Source organism: Mytilus trossulus, chromosome 11 (assembly GCF_036588685.1).
Source record: "Mytilus trossulus isolate FHL-02 chromosome 11, PNRI_Mtr1.1.1.hap1, whole genome shotgun sequence".
In the NCBI taxonomy this organism is placed as follows: domain Eukaryota; kingdom Metazoa; phylum Mollusca; class Bivalvia; order Mytilida; family Mytilidae; genus Mytilus; species Mytilus trossulus.
The window spans coordinates 24,759,026-24,775,692 of record NC_086383.1 but is presented as its reverse complement, the minus strand read 5'-3'; the positions used below and the strand labels follow the sequence as shown (position 1 = coordinate 24,775,692).

The 16,667-nt window shown below is 32.3% G+C and overlaps 2 protein-coding genes across 2 annotated transcripts; one reads left to right on the top strand and one right to left on the bottom strand.

Moving 5' to 3' along the window:
* The first annotated feature begins 298 nt into the window (after nucleotides 1-298).
* LOC134689616 (uncharacterized) lies at nucleotides 299-4,538 on the top strand. The gene is made up of 2 exons (XM_063549587.1): nucleotides 299-433; nucleotides 3,177-4,538. Exon 2 carries the CDS (start codon nucleotides 3,299-3,301, stop codon nucleotides 4,259-4,261), a length of 963 nt encoding a protein of 320 aa, XP_063405657.1. The 5' UTR covers nucleotides 299-433; nucleotides 3,177-3,298; the 3' UTR covers nucleotides 4,262-4,538.
* A 2,820-nt stretch (nucleotides 4,539-7,358) lies between these two features.
* Nucleotides 7,359-15,849, bottom strand: LOC134689615 (uncharacterized). The gene is made up of 3 exons (XM_063549586.1): nucleotides 15,775-15,849; nucleotides 11,318-11,655; nucleotides 7,359-9,986 (listed from the first exon to the last, which is right to left on the bottom strand). The coding sequence occupies exons 2-3, from the start codon at nucleotides 11,646-11,648 to the stop codon at nucleotides 8,014-8,016; spliced, it is 2,304 nt and encodes a 767-aa protein (XP_063405656.1). The 5' UTR covers nucleotides 11,649-11,655; nucleotides 15,775-15,849; the 3' UTR covers nucleotides 7,359-8,013.
* Between the last annotated feature and the right edge of the window lie 818 nt (nucleotides 15,850-16,667).

Here is a 16,667-nt window from a genome sequence, read left to right as displayed (position 1 = left end):
TAAAGATTTAGTCTAGCTAATCAAACCGTTTAACTAACAGAGTTTGCAATTGCAAATACAAAATAAAATCTGTCTTATGGAAAGGCAAAATTAGTGAAAAAATTGTTGAAAATTAAAAGTCAGTAAAGCAACATTTTTATAATAATCTTCACACATAACTTGTGATTATCTTTCATAAGTATTTAATCTGATTGTAACATATACTATAATTTAGACAAAACTGATTTAAATCTATTAATATATATATATATTTTGTTTACTATACAATCCTTGATATATCTAATTCATTACAGCGAATGTCCTGAAGTTATATGATTGATATGAAATGACAACCACAGGATTATACGTGTGCCAGGTTAGATAAACATGTAATGAGATAAAGAACTGATTTATATCACTGTATCAGATGTCTACATTAGAATTACTTTGTAAGGTAAGGACATGAACATATCAGTATAAATTAGTTTAAACATTGCTTTTTAAACAGTAATAGAGATACAAATAAATGAATATACACGTATATTATATCTACATATTTATTGAATACATATAAATTAATAGTGAAAGTCAAGGGAACTAACTCGATTCTTTTGGTTGTCACATTGGACTAGACCGTCACGTGCACATGGCACACTGACTTTACACTTACTTTCTAGCTTTCTGTGTTGTTGGGTATATATTTCCTTGGCGTTTAAAATAGAGAAGATAAATACCAGAGGCACAGTCAAACTCCTAATCGAAAATAAACTAACAACGCCTAGCTAAAAATGTAAGAAGACAAACAGACAAACAATGATCAACAATAGAACACATGACACAAAATAGAAAACTAAAGAATAAGCATCATGAACTCCGCCAAAAAATAGGAGTGATCTGAGGTGCTCTGGAATGGTTAGCAGATCCTCCACATGTGGCACACATCGTGTTGCTTATGTTATAACAAATCCGGTAAATAGTCTTAATCGGTAGGTCAGATTCATGAAAGGGAAGGGGATTGTAAATACGACGTAAGGAACATATCCGATCTTATTTGTGAAACGCTTATTCCATAACAGTCAACCAAATCGTGATCAATGGCGTCCGTAAAATTTACGAAGGGATGATTTCAACTTCACCATTTGGACCTCTTGGTTTAAAAGCTTTCATGTGAGCAGCAACCTTCTATCAAGAAAATCATGATAGAAAATGCAAGCACGGGAATATCGTATCAGTTGGGAGATATATTCCCATTACATAAAAATATCTCAGAAAAAAGTTAAACTCATCAGAACAACAGGCGCTGGGGTACAATTTTGATATTTATTTCATTGTCTGCACATAATATATTCGATATTTCGTTTTCTAAAATTCAATTTCAAAAATGTATTGCCATATAAAGTAAAACTTTATCAATATTAAGTTTGTGACAAATACAAAATAAGTAGATAGTGTATAACTAATATTCACATAATAATATATATATACACACAATCATATAATTACAGTAAATATTCCAGATCATTCCAGTGGCAATTTCCTCAGTTGTAATGATTTTTGATGTAGGACCCTAATATTTACTTGTGATGGTGTTGATGGATTGAGTATATAAGTCATCATTTTTCATCAGACAAATTAATAAAAGAAAAGTTTATTTCCAAATTGTCAAAAAAATTGTTTCTAAGCTCCCTTTTTAACATTTCTATATATGCATGTCCTACCTGGCTTGTTTTAGATGATTACACCCCCTCATTTACTATCCAAGAATGGATAGTAAATAATGGATTGTCTAATATTTCATAGATTTATCGAAAACAAGGTACGACATAAAAATTTTTTTAAGTATTTTGTTAGAAAAGTAGAAAATTCAATGTCCAGTACAATAAATCAACAAAATCCAAATTACATAGCCAATTGCCTGTGATATGATCAAATTGTCGTTATAAAGAAAAACGCTGCAGATGATAAATATGGAACACAATTTTCAAACAAGAACGCACTTCAACGCACTCCTGAACATGCGACTATTAAATAAAAGCAATGAAGATATGACAATGATGCAAATGAGACAAATATCTGCCAGAGAACAAGTGACGAAGACTCGAGCAGCATGCAAGATGGTCTTAGGAGAGAACAGAGTGATATAAAAATGATTACAGCAAAGTTATAAAAATATTTAAAGATGTAAACAGAAATAATTCAAAATAATATACAAAAGGTATTTAAGAAATGTACAGCCTAACATCGATCATAATAACCGACCAATATTTCTGTCCTTTTCAAGAATAAATCAACCTTGAATCCCCATCTGATGACTAGATTTTGGATGTGCTCAGTTCTGATAGATTGATGACCAATATTTCTGTCTTTCAGAAATGGGTTACCCTGACGTCCACTGGTGACCTGTAATGGATTTCCCCCAGTAAATTTGAAAAACTGACCAATACTTGTGTTCTTTTAAATTTTAGAAATGAATCACTAGAATCCACAGTTGACTTGGCAGTGATTTGATTACTTTTAGCTGGATAATTGACTATAATTTCTGTTATTTCTAGAAACGAATTACCGGAGACCATTGCATGGTGACTCGGAATTGTACATTAATTTTCTATGTCCAAGCATTTTCTATGTTCTCTTCAAGAATGGATCACACGATTTTACGGGTGACCTGACATTTGATTTGTCTAGAAATCACCGATAATGTTCATTTTTTTGTCCATTGGTAGTGACTTGATATAGATTATGTCCAGTAACTTTCAATAATTGACCAATATTTCTGTCCTTTCCAGAAAGAAATCCCTCTAAAGTCCACAGCTAATGACTTGATAAAAGATATATGTCCAGTTGTTAACGAAAGTTACTTATATATCTGTGACTTTTAAAAATAAATCAACCTGGATTCACCAGCTGGTGATATTCAGTAATGTTTGATAACTGACCAACATATGTTGTCTTTTTCTAAAATCTAGTCCTGAAGTCGGCAGGTGACTGAGATTTGCCAAGTAATGTCAATAACTGACAAAAAAATGTTGTTTTTCTAGCAATCGATCTCACTGGAGTCCACAGGGATGTGTTAAGTAAATATTGATAACTGACCAATATGTTTTAGTCTTTTTCCAAAATGTAAATCTGAAGTCCATGGGTGACTGTATCTGTTTGATTTTCGATAACTGACCAATATTTATTTTTGTCTTTTACAGAAATTGACCACCCTGGAGTACACTGGTGACTTGACATGGGGCATGGTGATTTTTGGAAACTGACCAATATCTGTGTTCATGGTCACAAACAAATTTATTCCGTAGTCTCCTGTTGAGATAAGATGGGATCTGTTCAATACCAGTATGCCATTATATGGTTTGCCTTAGGAGTGACTTTGATAGTCCCACTACTTATATTCGTTCGCTATAATGTAAACGTGGATAAAACTAAACCAGTCGATAACTCAAACATTGTTCTTCTTAGTTCAAAAGAGACACTAGGGAAAATAATCACACGTGATAATAACCATGGATGGAATATCTTAGATGACGAAACCTGTCAAGCAAAAGATAATTTCGTCCTTAAGAAAATACTTCCTTTGAATGTACCTATATATATTTATAATCCTAATGAAGATGTTCACATATCTCGAATGATTTTTAATTCTGGTACATGGGAAACCCCGCTGGTTGACAAGGTAGTCGAGGCAATGAAACTTCATCCGGAAGCAGTTTTTATTGACATAGGTGCTAACATAGGCATGTATTCTATGACAATGGCGGCTCTTGGTTATCGCGTCATTGCAGTCGATTGTAATATAGAGAATGTGATGCGGTTGTGTGCCTCCGCAAGAAAAGCAAACGTTACAAACAAGATGTCTATTATTCATAATGGAATTTCAGACAAGCGATCGGTATTAAGATTGATTAAATCAACAGAGCCTAATGTTGGTGGAATGGGAGTTGAACAGATATCGCCAACAACAAATATAACTCACAATTTCACAGCTAATGCCATACTTTTAGATGATTTACTTGAAATATTTCCCATTAAAAGTGCAATAATAAAAATGGACGTTGAAAAGCATGAAGATGAAATACTTAAAGGTGCCAAAATATTTTTCAAAAAAGTTAAAGTTGAAACAGTTTTATTGGAATTTCGATTCCATGCGAAAGATGAAACAGGACAGTTCATAATTGACTTTTTTGATCAACACGGGTTGGCACCGAATTTGCCAAAGCTTGTTAATGCATCTGATTATAGTACATGGCCAGGAGATTTAATTTGGAGCAGGAAAAAATAACTATTTGAACATCTCAATTCATCAACATTTGTTTTTATTTCAAATTGTCATTTTCAGATTGTAACAAACTCATATAAGTTATTTTTGAATATTTATCATTAAGGACATAATTTTAACGGGAGGTTGAGAGCAAATGCATGAGGTATTGGAAGCATCTGAGGAACGAATAGGGTGGTATCCAATTTCTCGATATTTCATATGGTAAGAAACGAAATTATCAAAAAAGAGCCATTCAGTTTTTCTAAGGCACACACATGATAAATAATGTGCTGAACATGTTGAATTCTATGAATAGATCTTATTCTTTAGCAAAATTATCTGTATCACTTAATTTTAAATGTGATGTTTCATAATTATTGACTTTAACTTATTCCAATGTTTGTTTACTGTGAGTCATGACTTTCTTTTGTTAATTTGTAAGTCTGAAATATATCTTGGACTGCTGTTTTTTTTTGTGTCTTAATTTTTGCTTTTCAGATAAAGAACATAACCCTTTCTATATGAACACTGAAAATACTAACTGTTTCCTTATCAGAGTATTTGAAAACTCACGATCGAGCATATACTGTAATAACTAAAGATGATATCTAGGAGTGAAACATGGTATTTTAATCATCTGTTTTTATATCCCATACGACACACATAACTCAGTTGGGACACAGCCGGAGCTCTAGCTCACACGTGAATCTGAAAACTTACTCTTTTTTGTTTTAACGAAAATCGAGTGAAATACGATATTTATCCACTCGAGACAGTTAAATAGTAAAAATATTTAACTGTCGAGAGTGGATAAATATCGTATTGCACGAGATTTGGTGGTGGAATCTGTTTCTCTAATAATTTTTAGACGGTATGCAGACAATCAAAATCCTTTTCGAACAGCCCACAAAACATGCTTTCTTTCCATCATACATGGTCACTTTTTTCATGACGTCACAATAGAAATTTCAGAGAAAGCAAGCAAATTTGACGTCATAATAGTCATATAGTTTTGACCAATGAACAACTGAGATCAAACGAACCAAACGTTGATTAGATATAGAAATAATCAATAGGTCTGGAAAAGAATAAAATCGAGTAAGAATTAGAGAAATATAGATTCTTACATTGATACCAGTGGATTATCGGATTTATCCAATCGAGATAGTTAAATTATCAATTTTAAAGTCCGAGCCGCCTCGGCGAGGACTTTAAAATTTATAATTTAACTATCGAGATTGGATAAATCCGACAATCTACGAGTAACTATGTAAGAATCTGTTTCTCTTATGATTAAAAAGACATTTTCCTTTTTTGTTAACCGAAAATCCCCTTCGAGTGCCTTTCACATTGCACGAAGTTGTCAATTTCATTAACACCTGTTGTCAAATTTTGATTCATCCAGTTAGCTAAAAAGGTCATGACCCTTAAAATCATCCAATGATCTTTTGAGATCACCAGCAACCACACGTTGATTAAATTTTTTTATACAATGGGTTCGGAAAGGGATAAATTTCCATAGAATTAGAGAAAGCTTGATATCAATTCGATGGTTATTTAATTTTTATATGATAATAAATTAGTATGTTTGCATGATAGGCTATCGAAATTAACCCATTTGTTTTATCACTTATTTATATCACGCGGTCCGCGCGCGTTCAGTAAGAAACCGAAAAATATCTTTATGCGGAATATAGAACTACAGAGTGAAAAAGAGAAAAATAGGGGGATATGAAGAAATTAAGTTCAATCATATGTTTTGTTAACACAAAAGAGGAGAACGGAGGATTAAGTGAGAGGGGGGCTGAAATGTATGTGTCTTTCGAAGGGGACTCAAATTTATTCTTATTTCATAAAAGAAGATCTTCCTATATTTCCTACCTGGTCCCCCCAATGAAAGAAACTATCAGTACGTAGTTATCAGTCACACATAGTCACAATAATGGATCATTTTGGTGTGCTGTTAAACAACTGATTTTGAGGTTATATTTTAGAGCAATATGGTTAATCTCCCTTTGCATAATTTATACGAGATTTATACAAATGGGAGTTTTTGTCATAACTACACTCTAGTTTGTGTTGCTAGGTTTTTAGTTTATTATGTTTGTGTCTTGCGTACTATCTTTTGTGGATAGCTGTCTCATTGGCAATCATACCACATCTTTTTTTTTTATATTACTTGTCTGTTTTTCTTTTCAAGCCATGGCGTTGTCAGTTATTTTTCTAATTATGAGTTTGAATGTCTCTCTGGTATATTTCGGGGTCTTAAGTCACCAATGGTTTCGGGGTGTAAGATTTTACCATACCAGTTTAGTGTTTTGTATTAACAAAAATACCAAACCCCAAGGTATATTATATGAATTAAAAAGTGGGCATTGGGTAGTCCATAATACTAGCCAAAATCAAATGTTCATCTTTTCAAGCAATTCAACGAAAGGAAAACGACTATTAAATTTCAGACTTGTTACAAGCATGTTCTGTTTAATATGGTTGGTTAAACCTGGTTTTGTACCTGGCTGAAAGTCGTAGGATCTGTAAAATTACCCATTTTTTTTCTATTTCTGATTAAGATAGTTTGACTGAGTGTGAATTAGAATGAAGGGTGATCCACATGTAGCAGGAGACGCTTATTATGTCGAAAGAAAGATTCTCGATTTTGTTTTCAGTTCATTCAATTCTTTCATTTGTTAATCCATTAACGAGACTTGAACATCGGCAAACATTAGTATCTGTTGCCTAGATTGATATGATTTTCCCTCTATTTCTTATTGTAATATATGCATAAAAATGAATTTCAAATCAACATTGATGTGGTCAACTACTTGTATCAAGACTTAATTTGTAAAAAAGGATATGTGGGGCATACGTAAAAAAAGTAAAGGTTTTTAATTAATTGATCAGAATTGTCAAAATTATTCCCTTACCACAGCATGCGCTACATTTTCTAAATACACAATCTTATTTATAAACAATGAAGTAAATAAAAGACAACTTCTGGTCAGCTGATGACATTTGAAGATTACTTAGATTTGTCAAAACAATTACAAATACACTTGACATCAGTAATGGTTTACCTCATAATATTTTAAAGCTCACTTGATTATAAACCTGAGTCAGCAGTTGGATATTATATCACGTGGTGCGTGCAGATTTGAAATACAGTGTCAATTTATTGATAGGTTGTGGTACCAATATTTGTGGGTGAAATGAGGTATGCAGATATTTGCCAATACTGTGGGTTCATTTATTTTCGTGGGTACCAATTTTTGTGTAGAAAGGAAAACTCTTATGTTCGTGGATATGTAACTTTGTGGTTTTGGCAAGGTTTGCATATAAGCCTATAGAAAATTTGTCATTCGTTGAATTTTTAATTTCGTGGTTTGCCTGTATCCACGAAATCTACGAAAATTAGTATCCAACGAATAATAATGAATCCATAGTATTGTCATTTCGTCTTGTTTCGATTTTTATTTGACATTGTTTTTTTCTCTTTGACTTATGAGTTTTGGTTGTCCCTTGTTGAATTGCTCCTGTTAGATAAATGAACTATGATCATTAATTATATTTGAAGTATGAGTTATATAACTTTCCAATTGTCAACTTCCTGTTTCACAGCAGTATTATATAATGTAATTGCCCCATAAGAACGCTAACATCTATTAGTTGATACGTTAGATTCCTGAATGTCCACGTTGCACGGTCGTCATTTACTCTATAACCGTTTCATATTGATATTTCGATAAGACTTTTTCGAAACTACGACGAAACTTATATTATACGTCAAAAAGTTTTGACATGCGAATTCTTGCTGAAGAACATATCATAAAGTTGCATCGTAAAGCCTTTTGAAAACACTCATAGGCTAAGTTTTTATCTCCTGACAATTCCACACATACTCCAAGTACTGTTAATAAATCAGATGATCTGGTGGAGTCTTTGGCACATTCTTCTTTTACTGTTGCGTTTAAATCACGTAAAGCCTGTTGTTTATTGCGAACCTTATTAAGATGATGATAGGATAGAAATCTAAGACAGTGAGACATTACAATGGACGATATACTAATTGGACTATCTTTCACCTCAAGCTGTAGTTCTACTGGAATCAACGATGAGTGTTGCAAGTAATCAACATTTCTTACAATCGCTATCTTCATTTTTTCAACTAATGTCATTTTGGGATGCACATTTTGTCTGTAACGGTCTACAAGCTCTTCACTAAAGCTACTTAATTTAGGCACCATATTCGGTGAAGATCTTGATAGAACATAATCTATCAGTTTGAGTGTTATTCTGAACTGTCCTGTGCCATAATAAAAGGAAGCATATAACAACCAACCCGATACAGCATCTGTCTTGATACAGTCTTGTAAATGTTTATGATACAGTTTGTACATTTTAGGTATCATGTTTGGTGAAGGTAGAAGTTGCACTGCAAATTGACTGTAAATAGCATGCACATGTTTACATACATCAATAATAAACGTGGACGATTCTGACCTAATTAAAGATTGAGTAAGTGCCATTACTTCATAACACTCTTTAAAGTCATGCACATCCTTACTTCTATAAATCCTGAAGTATAAGAAGTCAAGTTTTATGAACGAAGATTCTTTCTTTGTACTTATTAAAACAGAGTTAAGCGGAAATAAATTCCTCGTCAATCTGTCGATTCCGCCAACTTGTATGGTGTTCAGCACACGTAGTAGCATTTTATTGTTATTCGGGGTGATCTTTTCTAGGAACATGTTGTGTTCAGGTATGAAATAATTTGGACAGTAACAGTTTTTGACCCATGATGTTAATTTTTCTAAGCAGAGAAAAAAACAAGTAAACAATTTAGGTATTTGAAATGTGTCAATATCCACTTCCTCTGAGACCCAGAATAAAGCCGTCTTCATAAAGTAAGAACACAATAACTCTTTGAAATAATTTTTTATGTTAACGATACGCTTTAAGGTTATTTTGAGAAGACCGTAACATAATAATTGAGTAAAATTAAACGAATGCACAAGTTGTTTTTCTGCCACAGAAAAAGACAATCTCCATAAAATATTAGAATCTGACACATGCTTCGGCCCTATAGGTACTAGCAAACATCCGTATTGTTTGATTTTGTCAATCACAAAAGTAGGGGGCCATTGCCTTCGATGACGCATTGTCCATGAAATTGCGTTGTAAGGTAAATATTTGCTTCGTAGGCAAAATGCAACATCCTCATTTTGATGTGTAAATGACAGACAAGGGCCGTGTATTACAAGGTGATGATGTGGATTTTGTTTCTTTATACCATTTAGAAATTCACCAACTGATAAATATAAACCGTGTGAAGTACTTTCAAAGCTTTCAGGTGAAATATTGTGACTTTTTTCATCCCCTGCGGCTATAAATCTCAGTCTTGTAAATCCAGGATGGTTTATATCTGTCTCCATTACGAATATGGAATGTTGAATCGGGTATTTACATTTTAGTTTTGCCGTTATGACATATTTAGTATTTCGTACATTCCGGATGACATCTGCTTCAGTGAGAACATACATTACATCTTTGTCGCTTCCTGGCAAATCTATTCCTTCTGCCAAACTTCCACTCGATATTTGTGTGTGACCATTAAATGCATTATAAAGCATATCATGTATAATAAATAATCTTTGTCTAGTACGTATATCTATTTCAGTACCAACTGTCTTTACTAAAAGTTCAAATAATTCTTTTTCTTTAGATTCGTTTTCAGGCCAGAGAAGGTGTTCTAAAACATGTAAGATACATTTATTTATTGATTCATCTTAAAAATGTATACACGTCCGTACACATAACGTTATATTCTGATATGAGTTTCATACATAGCGTATAGAGTATAAAACCAAATACAGTTAATGACTTTCGCATTCACATCGGCCTAGTTTTAATTGTCTTATAGATATGAAATATATAGACCGAACAATAAATGTCATTGTTATAAAATGTGTAAGATTGTAGAAAAAAATGATGTTTACATCAAATGTATAAATGTTCATATGTTTGTAATTCTGCATGCACCATTCTCGAAATAACCTCAATATTTGTACGTCGTACAAACCTTCGTGTAGGGGATTATTTGTTTTATTATATTCTTACCGTTTAGGCTCAACAAATGTTAGCACATTGTTGAATATTTGGTTTGTCTTTTCAAAGCGAAAACTTTATTATAATTACAATATATTATAGAAAATAATCTAGCTATTTTTTTTAACTCCATTTAATCTGTCTAAATCTGTTGAGGTTCCTTCTGTTAGTAAATTTATAGACATTTTATCTTAAAATCAACAGAGATTCAGAGAAAACATTCTCTATGTATTTATAACGCATTTTACATTATTTGTGTGATTCAAAATACCTATCTGTTCAAAACCGTATATGTATCAATACGTTGAAGGAATTGTCCCATCAACAAATCTTACATATTATTTTTTATTGCAGTAGTGCATACAGATAATCTGAGAATGGTTGATTACGGAGCATCTAAATGCTTCTCTTGTTTCATGTGAGGTGTGAGTTTCTCAGTTGTTTGTTAACTTTATAGTATTTTATGAACTGTCTTTTTCATTGTGTGTTGCGTTTTAGTGATTCTGTTGTCTATGTAAAATATCATTGCTAACGACCCAACTATATATCCACCAGAGACTAAATTACGTATATGCTAGCAACATTTATCTAAGAATTGAATGCTTCTTTTTGTAACTTTATTGGGGTGTAAAAGCGTTGACCGAAGTACATTTAGTATGAAGCGCAGAAGCATTCAATACTTATAATTACATTTTTTAATTAGGATCATGAATTCACAATTTACATCAAGTTTTTATTTAATTTACCTGTGCACTTTATTATGGGACCTCGTGTCATCATAAATGAAACTTTTTATTGTGTATTGCAACTGCTTAAGGAATAACACGTGATATGTAGTTAGCCAATCAAAATAGCGTATTATAATGAAAGATACCTCTAATGTAATTATTTCAATTTATGCTACATCCTGATCTAGCTCAAACCAGTTGTTGTCTATTTTGTTTTCAAATGTATAAGAAATTACCAGTTGATTACCTTTATTACAGTCTGTACAATCCTGTAAGTATTCCAGATATTTATTTGAAGATTTGTCAGGATATCTAAGGTTTAGTATCCACTGTTCATGTGTTTTCCTTCTTTGGAGGCAATCGTTATACGTTCGTTCAAACTGTTGGATTGTCAATCCGAAAATATCGTTTGAGATGAACATTCCTCCGTCTTCTGATTGGTAAATTGATGGTGCGTATTTGCGCCTTCCACGGTAGGGAAAGTGTTTAACCCCATATTTTTCCAAGTATGTAATTTTTCTCATTCCATAAACATTTTTATCGTCGTCATGTTCTTGGTTACTGTTATTTTTGTCCATGATGATTCTAAATATGGAAATTATGAAATGCATTGAATATAAGCTTACAGATATTACAATTATTCTATCCATAGTGTACCATCATTGTTGGAAATTTAATGTCGTAAACTGAAACAGCTGATAGTTATTAATTGAAACATTTCATGCATCATGTCCAACTTTTTTTTAGTATTTTAAACTATAACAGACATGTGTAAAAACATAGTTTAGCTATAAGTTGGATACTTTATAAACGTTATGTGTTTAATATCTCAATTTCACTTGCCTTTTGAAAGCAGCCGTTTATTGACGTTGAAACGAAAAAGAGAAAATTTCATAATAAATGAATACATAAATGATTGGTTAATAAAAATTATCTTATCTTATCTTATCTAACAAGATCATATCTGTTTTTGCTTGTTTTAAAAAATAGAGATTAAAGGCGATGGAGAGCTACGTATTTGAAGTGTTATACGCTTGTATAAAAACACATTGAATGAAATGAATCATAATTGGAAACCTGACTCCAATGTTTTCCTTCATTTTTTAAGGTAAAGTGTAATGAATTTTTATGTGCACATATCAACTGGTTCTGTAAGACACGTTTGTGTAAAATTTTATTTACATTTAAAGTTTACAAGTCAATCCTTTTAACATTAAAGAAAACACTATATGTTTTAAGATTTAACTCAATATTCTGAACACGCAAGTTCGTAAGTACAAGTTTCACAAATTAATCCGAAAGATGAAATTTTAAAGGGATAATGTTCTTTATTCTGAAATTTAAACACACATTGTGTGGTTATATTAACAAATTGCAAATCTTTATTTAAAGTTCTACGACACAATGTTGGTTGTATGACAAGATATAATTATTATATAAGATGTAATATTGAGTTAAAATCATAAAAAAATGATGTACACAGAAATCGCAGAAACAAGAGCAAAAGGATACCAATGGGTCTTTAATGCAGCGAGAAACTCCTGCACACCGAGGCGTTCTTCGGCTGGCCCCTTAACAAATATTATATTAGTTCAGTGACGATGTAAATCGTACTCTGAATTGTGCTGACATGAATTGTCATTGATATGGTTATATTTTTGAATTTACTGTTTACAAATTTTTGAATTTTATGAAAAACTCAGGCTTATCTCAGGCATAGATTACCTTAGCTGTATTTGGCAAAACTTTTAGGAATTTTGGTCCTCAATGCTCTTCAACTTCGTACTTTATTTGGCCTTTTTAACCTTTTTGGATTCGAGCGTCACTGATGAGACTTTTGTAGACGAAACGCGCGTATGGCGTATACACTAAATGTAGTCCTGGTATCTATAATGAGTTTATATACACAAGAAACTAAAATTCAAGACTAACAAAGACCAGATGCAGTCGTTTAAGGAAGCTGAAACGAATTCCTGGTACACCAATTTTGAAGTACTAGACGTCAAGATTATATCTGCTATTGTTTGCTTTCACAAAATGAGATGGGAAGCTGATTAAAAGTATAAATCATTTGTGTGTTTGAACTATAACGGAAATTGAAACTCAACTCTCCACTGACTCATACTCGAAAACCCCGCTCGTTTATTTTTATAAATATATTTCTTGGTTGGTAAATGTAAATACACAATTCTAACATGACGTCCTTCAAACGCTTTGAGTACACACCCGTGGTAAAATTTGAATATATTGCATGGGCTGTTACGATCGTACTCCCACGTCATATGCTTTTTTATGAATGAGTTTGCGACGTCATAAAACGATGACGTTATAATATGAGCATTTTACGGGAAAATACACGCTTGTATTACCGAAAATCATCACAACATGGAAACGTAAACAAACGATGCTAAAATGCGTTATAAGCCATATTTGTTAAAACATTTAAGACATATCAGTAAATTATCATTTAAATTAATTCAAAACTATCTATATATGTTATTTTAAATAGTTTAAGCATGTCACTAATTCAGTTTGCTCCGTTCTTTTACGCCAATTTAATAGTGTTTTTATTTCTGGGAATGGCAAATATTTGCCTCCACCTGGAGCGCTTCGACCTATTAGAATCGAAATAATTCATGGGGGCTTGAATATATCTAGATTTTACTCCGGGTTGTCCCTTTATGCCGATATTTTACCCCTCGCTATCGCTCAGGGTAAAATATTTGTCATAAAGGGCCAACCCGTGGTAAAATCACGATATATTCAAGCCCCCATGAATTATTTCTTAAATGAAATTTGGCATCATTTCGTTTTTTGATACCTGATACGTTTCTCCCTAATACCAATAGTATATGTGAGACACTTTTGTAGTAGTTTTTGTACCTTAAAAGTACACTAAACAATTTTTTAAATAACGTAACTACACAAATGTAGAGATTTGGAATGCTTTTCAATGAAAAATAGCAAATACTTTGGAAGGGCATATATTTCAGCTATATAAATCCTTATTTGCTCTATCAAAATGAGCAATAAAAATATGAAAAAAAATAAAGGCAACAGTAGTATACCGCTGCTCAAAAGTCATAAATCCATGGACAACAAACAAAATCGGGGCAACAAACAAAAACCGAGGAAAACGAACGGAAAACAAAGACATTTAAAGTTCTAACTATTGTCTTAATCTACACCTCAGAGTATGGGCAATGACCTAAATATGATATCTGTCATAATAATGAAAAGGACAATATGATTGATCAAAATAGAACAATTAACGAGACTTGCAACCTACATTCTACTCCTCTCGAAAATAGACATACCATAACAAGCCAATAGAATTCTTATAATAAATATAAAAGGACTTTCAGATTGATCAGGAGTATGATAGTTGTTATTTATTCGTTTGAAGTGTTTGGGTTTCTGATTTTGCTATTTGATATTGGATTTTTTCCCCTATATTCGACACCTCTGAAGAATAGAAACCCCATACATATTTCGTACTTAAAAAGAATATCAAAAGGCAAAAAAACACATTGACTGTATACAAGGCAACACTGATGACCTACGTCAGGGTTTTTAACAAACAAGACAAGCAGTATGTTTTGCGTCGACAATTTAAAAGGAAAATAGGGAGACAGCTTGATGACGCTAACTGTGTACGTCCGTCCTATGCACAAAAAAAATAAAAAAACAAGAAAAACAAACAGTAAATGTGTGGTTCAGTAGCAGGGACCAAAACTTCACAAAACAAGATTGAAGTAAACCATATTAAAAACGAGAAAAAAAATCCATTTAAGGTGGTATGGGAGTCTAAAACCAAAATGATAGAATTTTTTCATACTTTGCCAAAACGTAGTACATGTATCTATTGATATATGTTGAAAAATATAATAAAAATGATAGGTCACCGTGCATTTTTTCGAGCTAAAGGACGTGACAAAATGACAAATTTTGTATGGATTATACAGTAAAAATCACCATTTTGCGATTAGAAACTAAAAAAATGATAGAATTGATAAATACTTAAGGAAAAGATAGCTTTCAGACAATGCTTTGAGAATATCAAAAGAAAAGATAGAGTCGCCGTACGTTTCTTCCAGCTAAAATACAAAATAGGAAAATTCCATACAGAATCCTTCAGAAAATGCACTGTTTTAGAGTTACCTCCCCTTAAAATGCCAATTTGATTTTTTTTTATAACAACCACAAATAATCAACATTTGCAAAAATATTAATATTTATAAGTTCTATATAAATTTGTTCTTGTAAATGAAAATTCACATTAAATATTTGCATTCCTGCATCAAAGTTTGCTAACTTGATAGAAAATCTGGACCTTATGTTCTCTGTTTTTTTACAATCCAAGATGGAGGAAAACACCCATACCACCTTAAGTGCCATTTGTTGTAAAAGGTAGGAGTGGAATGCATTTTGCAAGCCTACAAAATATATACATTTACTTTTTTTCAATAAACCATATCTCACGAAGTTTACTATTTACACCATAATAGTGACATGCGATTTCTGATCGACACATTACATTACATTGGAGGATCTATGATATGTCAAAACTAAGCAAATTTACATTCTTCTTTACCCTGACCTTATGAAAAATTATGGCATTTTTTGCATTAAAGATAAATTTGATATTTGGACAATTTTTCTTCGGTCTTTAGTTGCCCTAAATCACTGCAATTAAAAACTTACATTTTCTTCAGTTGAGGATCATTGACAGTCGTAACTGCATGCTACCTTTACCACCTCTATCATTTCATGAAAAAGTCTAACAAGGAAGTGAACTTCCTGCTAATAATTTTAAGTAGTTTTCCATGGAGAAATTTCCATTGGATCATCATTTTAACAAAGAGATTCACAGATAAATATCATAAGTGTTTCACACTTGTTCTAATATACATTAAGGAAATCAAATACAATTAAATGAAACCTGCGAATAACTGTTTTTACAATTGTCCATGTTGTTACAGGATAACAAGTTTAATAACGAAAAATTACCAATCCCATAGAAAAATACGGAAGTTACTCAGTTTTGTTTTTTGTTTTTTGTTTTTGCTTCTTTTCATGTAACAAATTCCAGGCATGTTTATTTGGTATTTTGTCCTTGCGATATCAGTTTGTGTAATTGCAAATGAAACCACCCTCCACAGGAATCTATCATTGGAGTTTACAACTTTAGGTTACTATACGACAATAAACAATGAGAATAAAACGCTACCAAATAGTCATAATTAAAGGCAGCGAAATGATAAATGTAAAACATTTTATACGAGAAAATTGGTGGACTGACTCATGTACAAAACCATGAGCAAAATACAAACATCTATATGAAACACATAAAAAAAACGACAGCCACTGTAAATTGCATTGTGGCCGAGTTGAACATGTAAGCGGGCACTCAACCCTCCGCTTACCTAGGACAGAGATGTAATAGAAAAATGAATGAACAAACCATCAAAATCGTTTGCAAATGATTTAACTCTTAAGATTGATATAAAGCAGAAAAACAAAGACCTTTTCATAGCAGGAGACATAAAATCCTCCGAAGATTTCGTTCGGAGCGTTATGATTATGTGAGTCTTTGA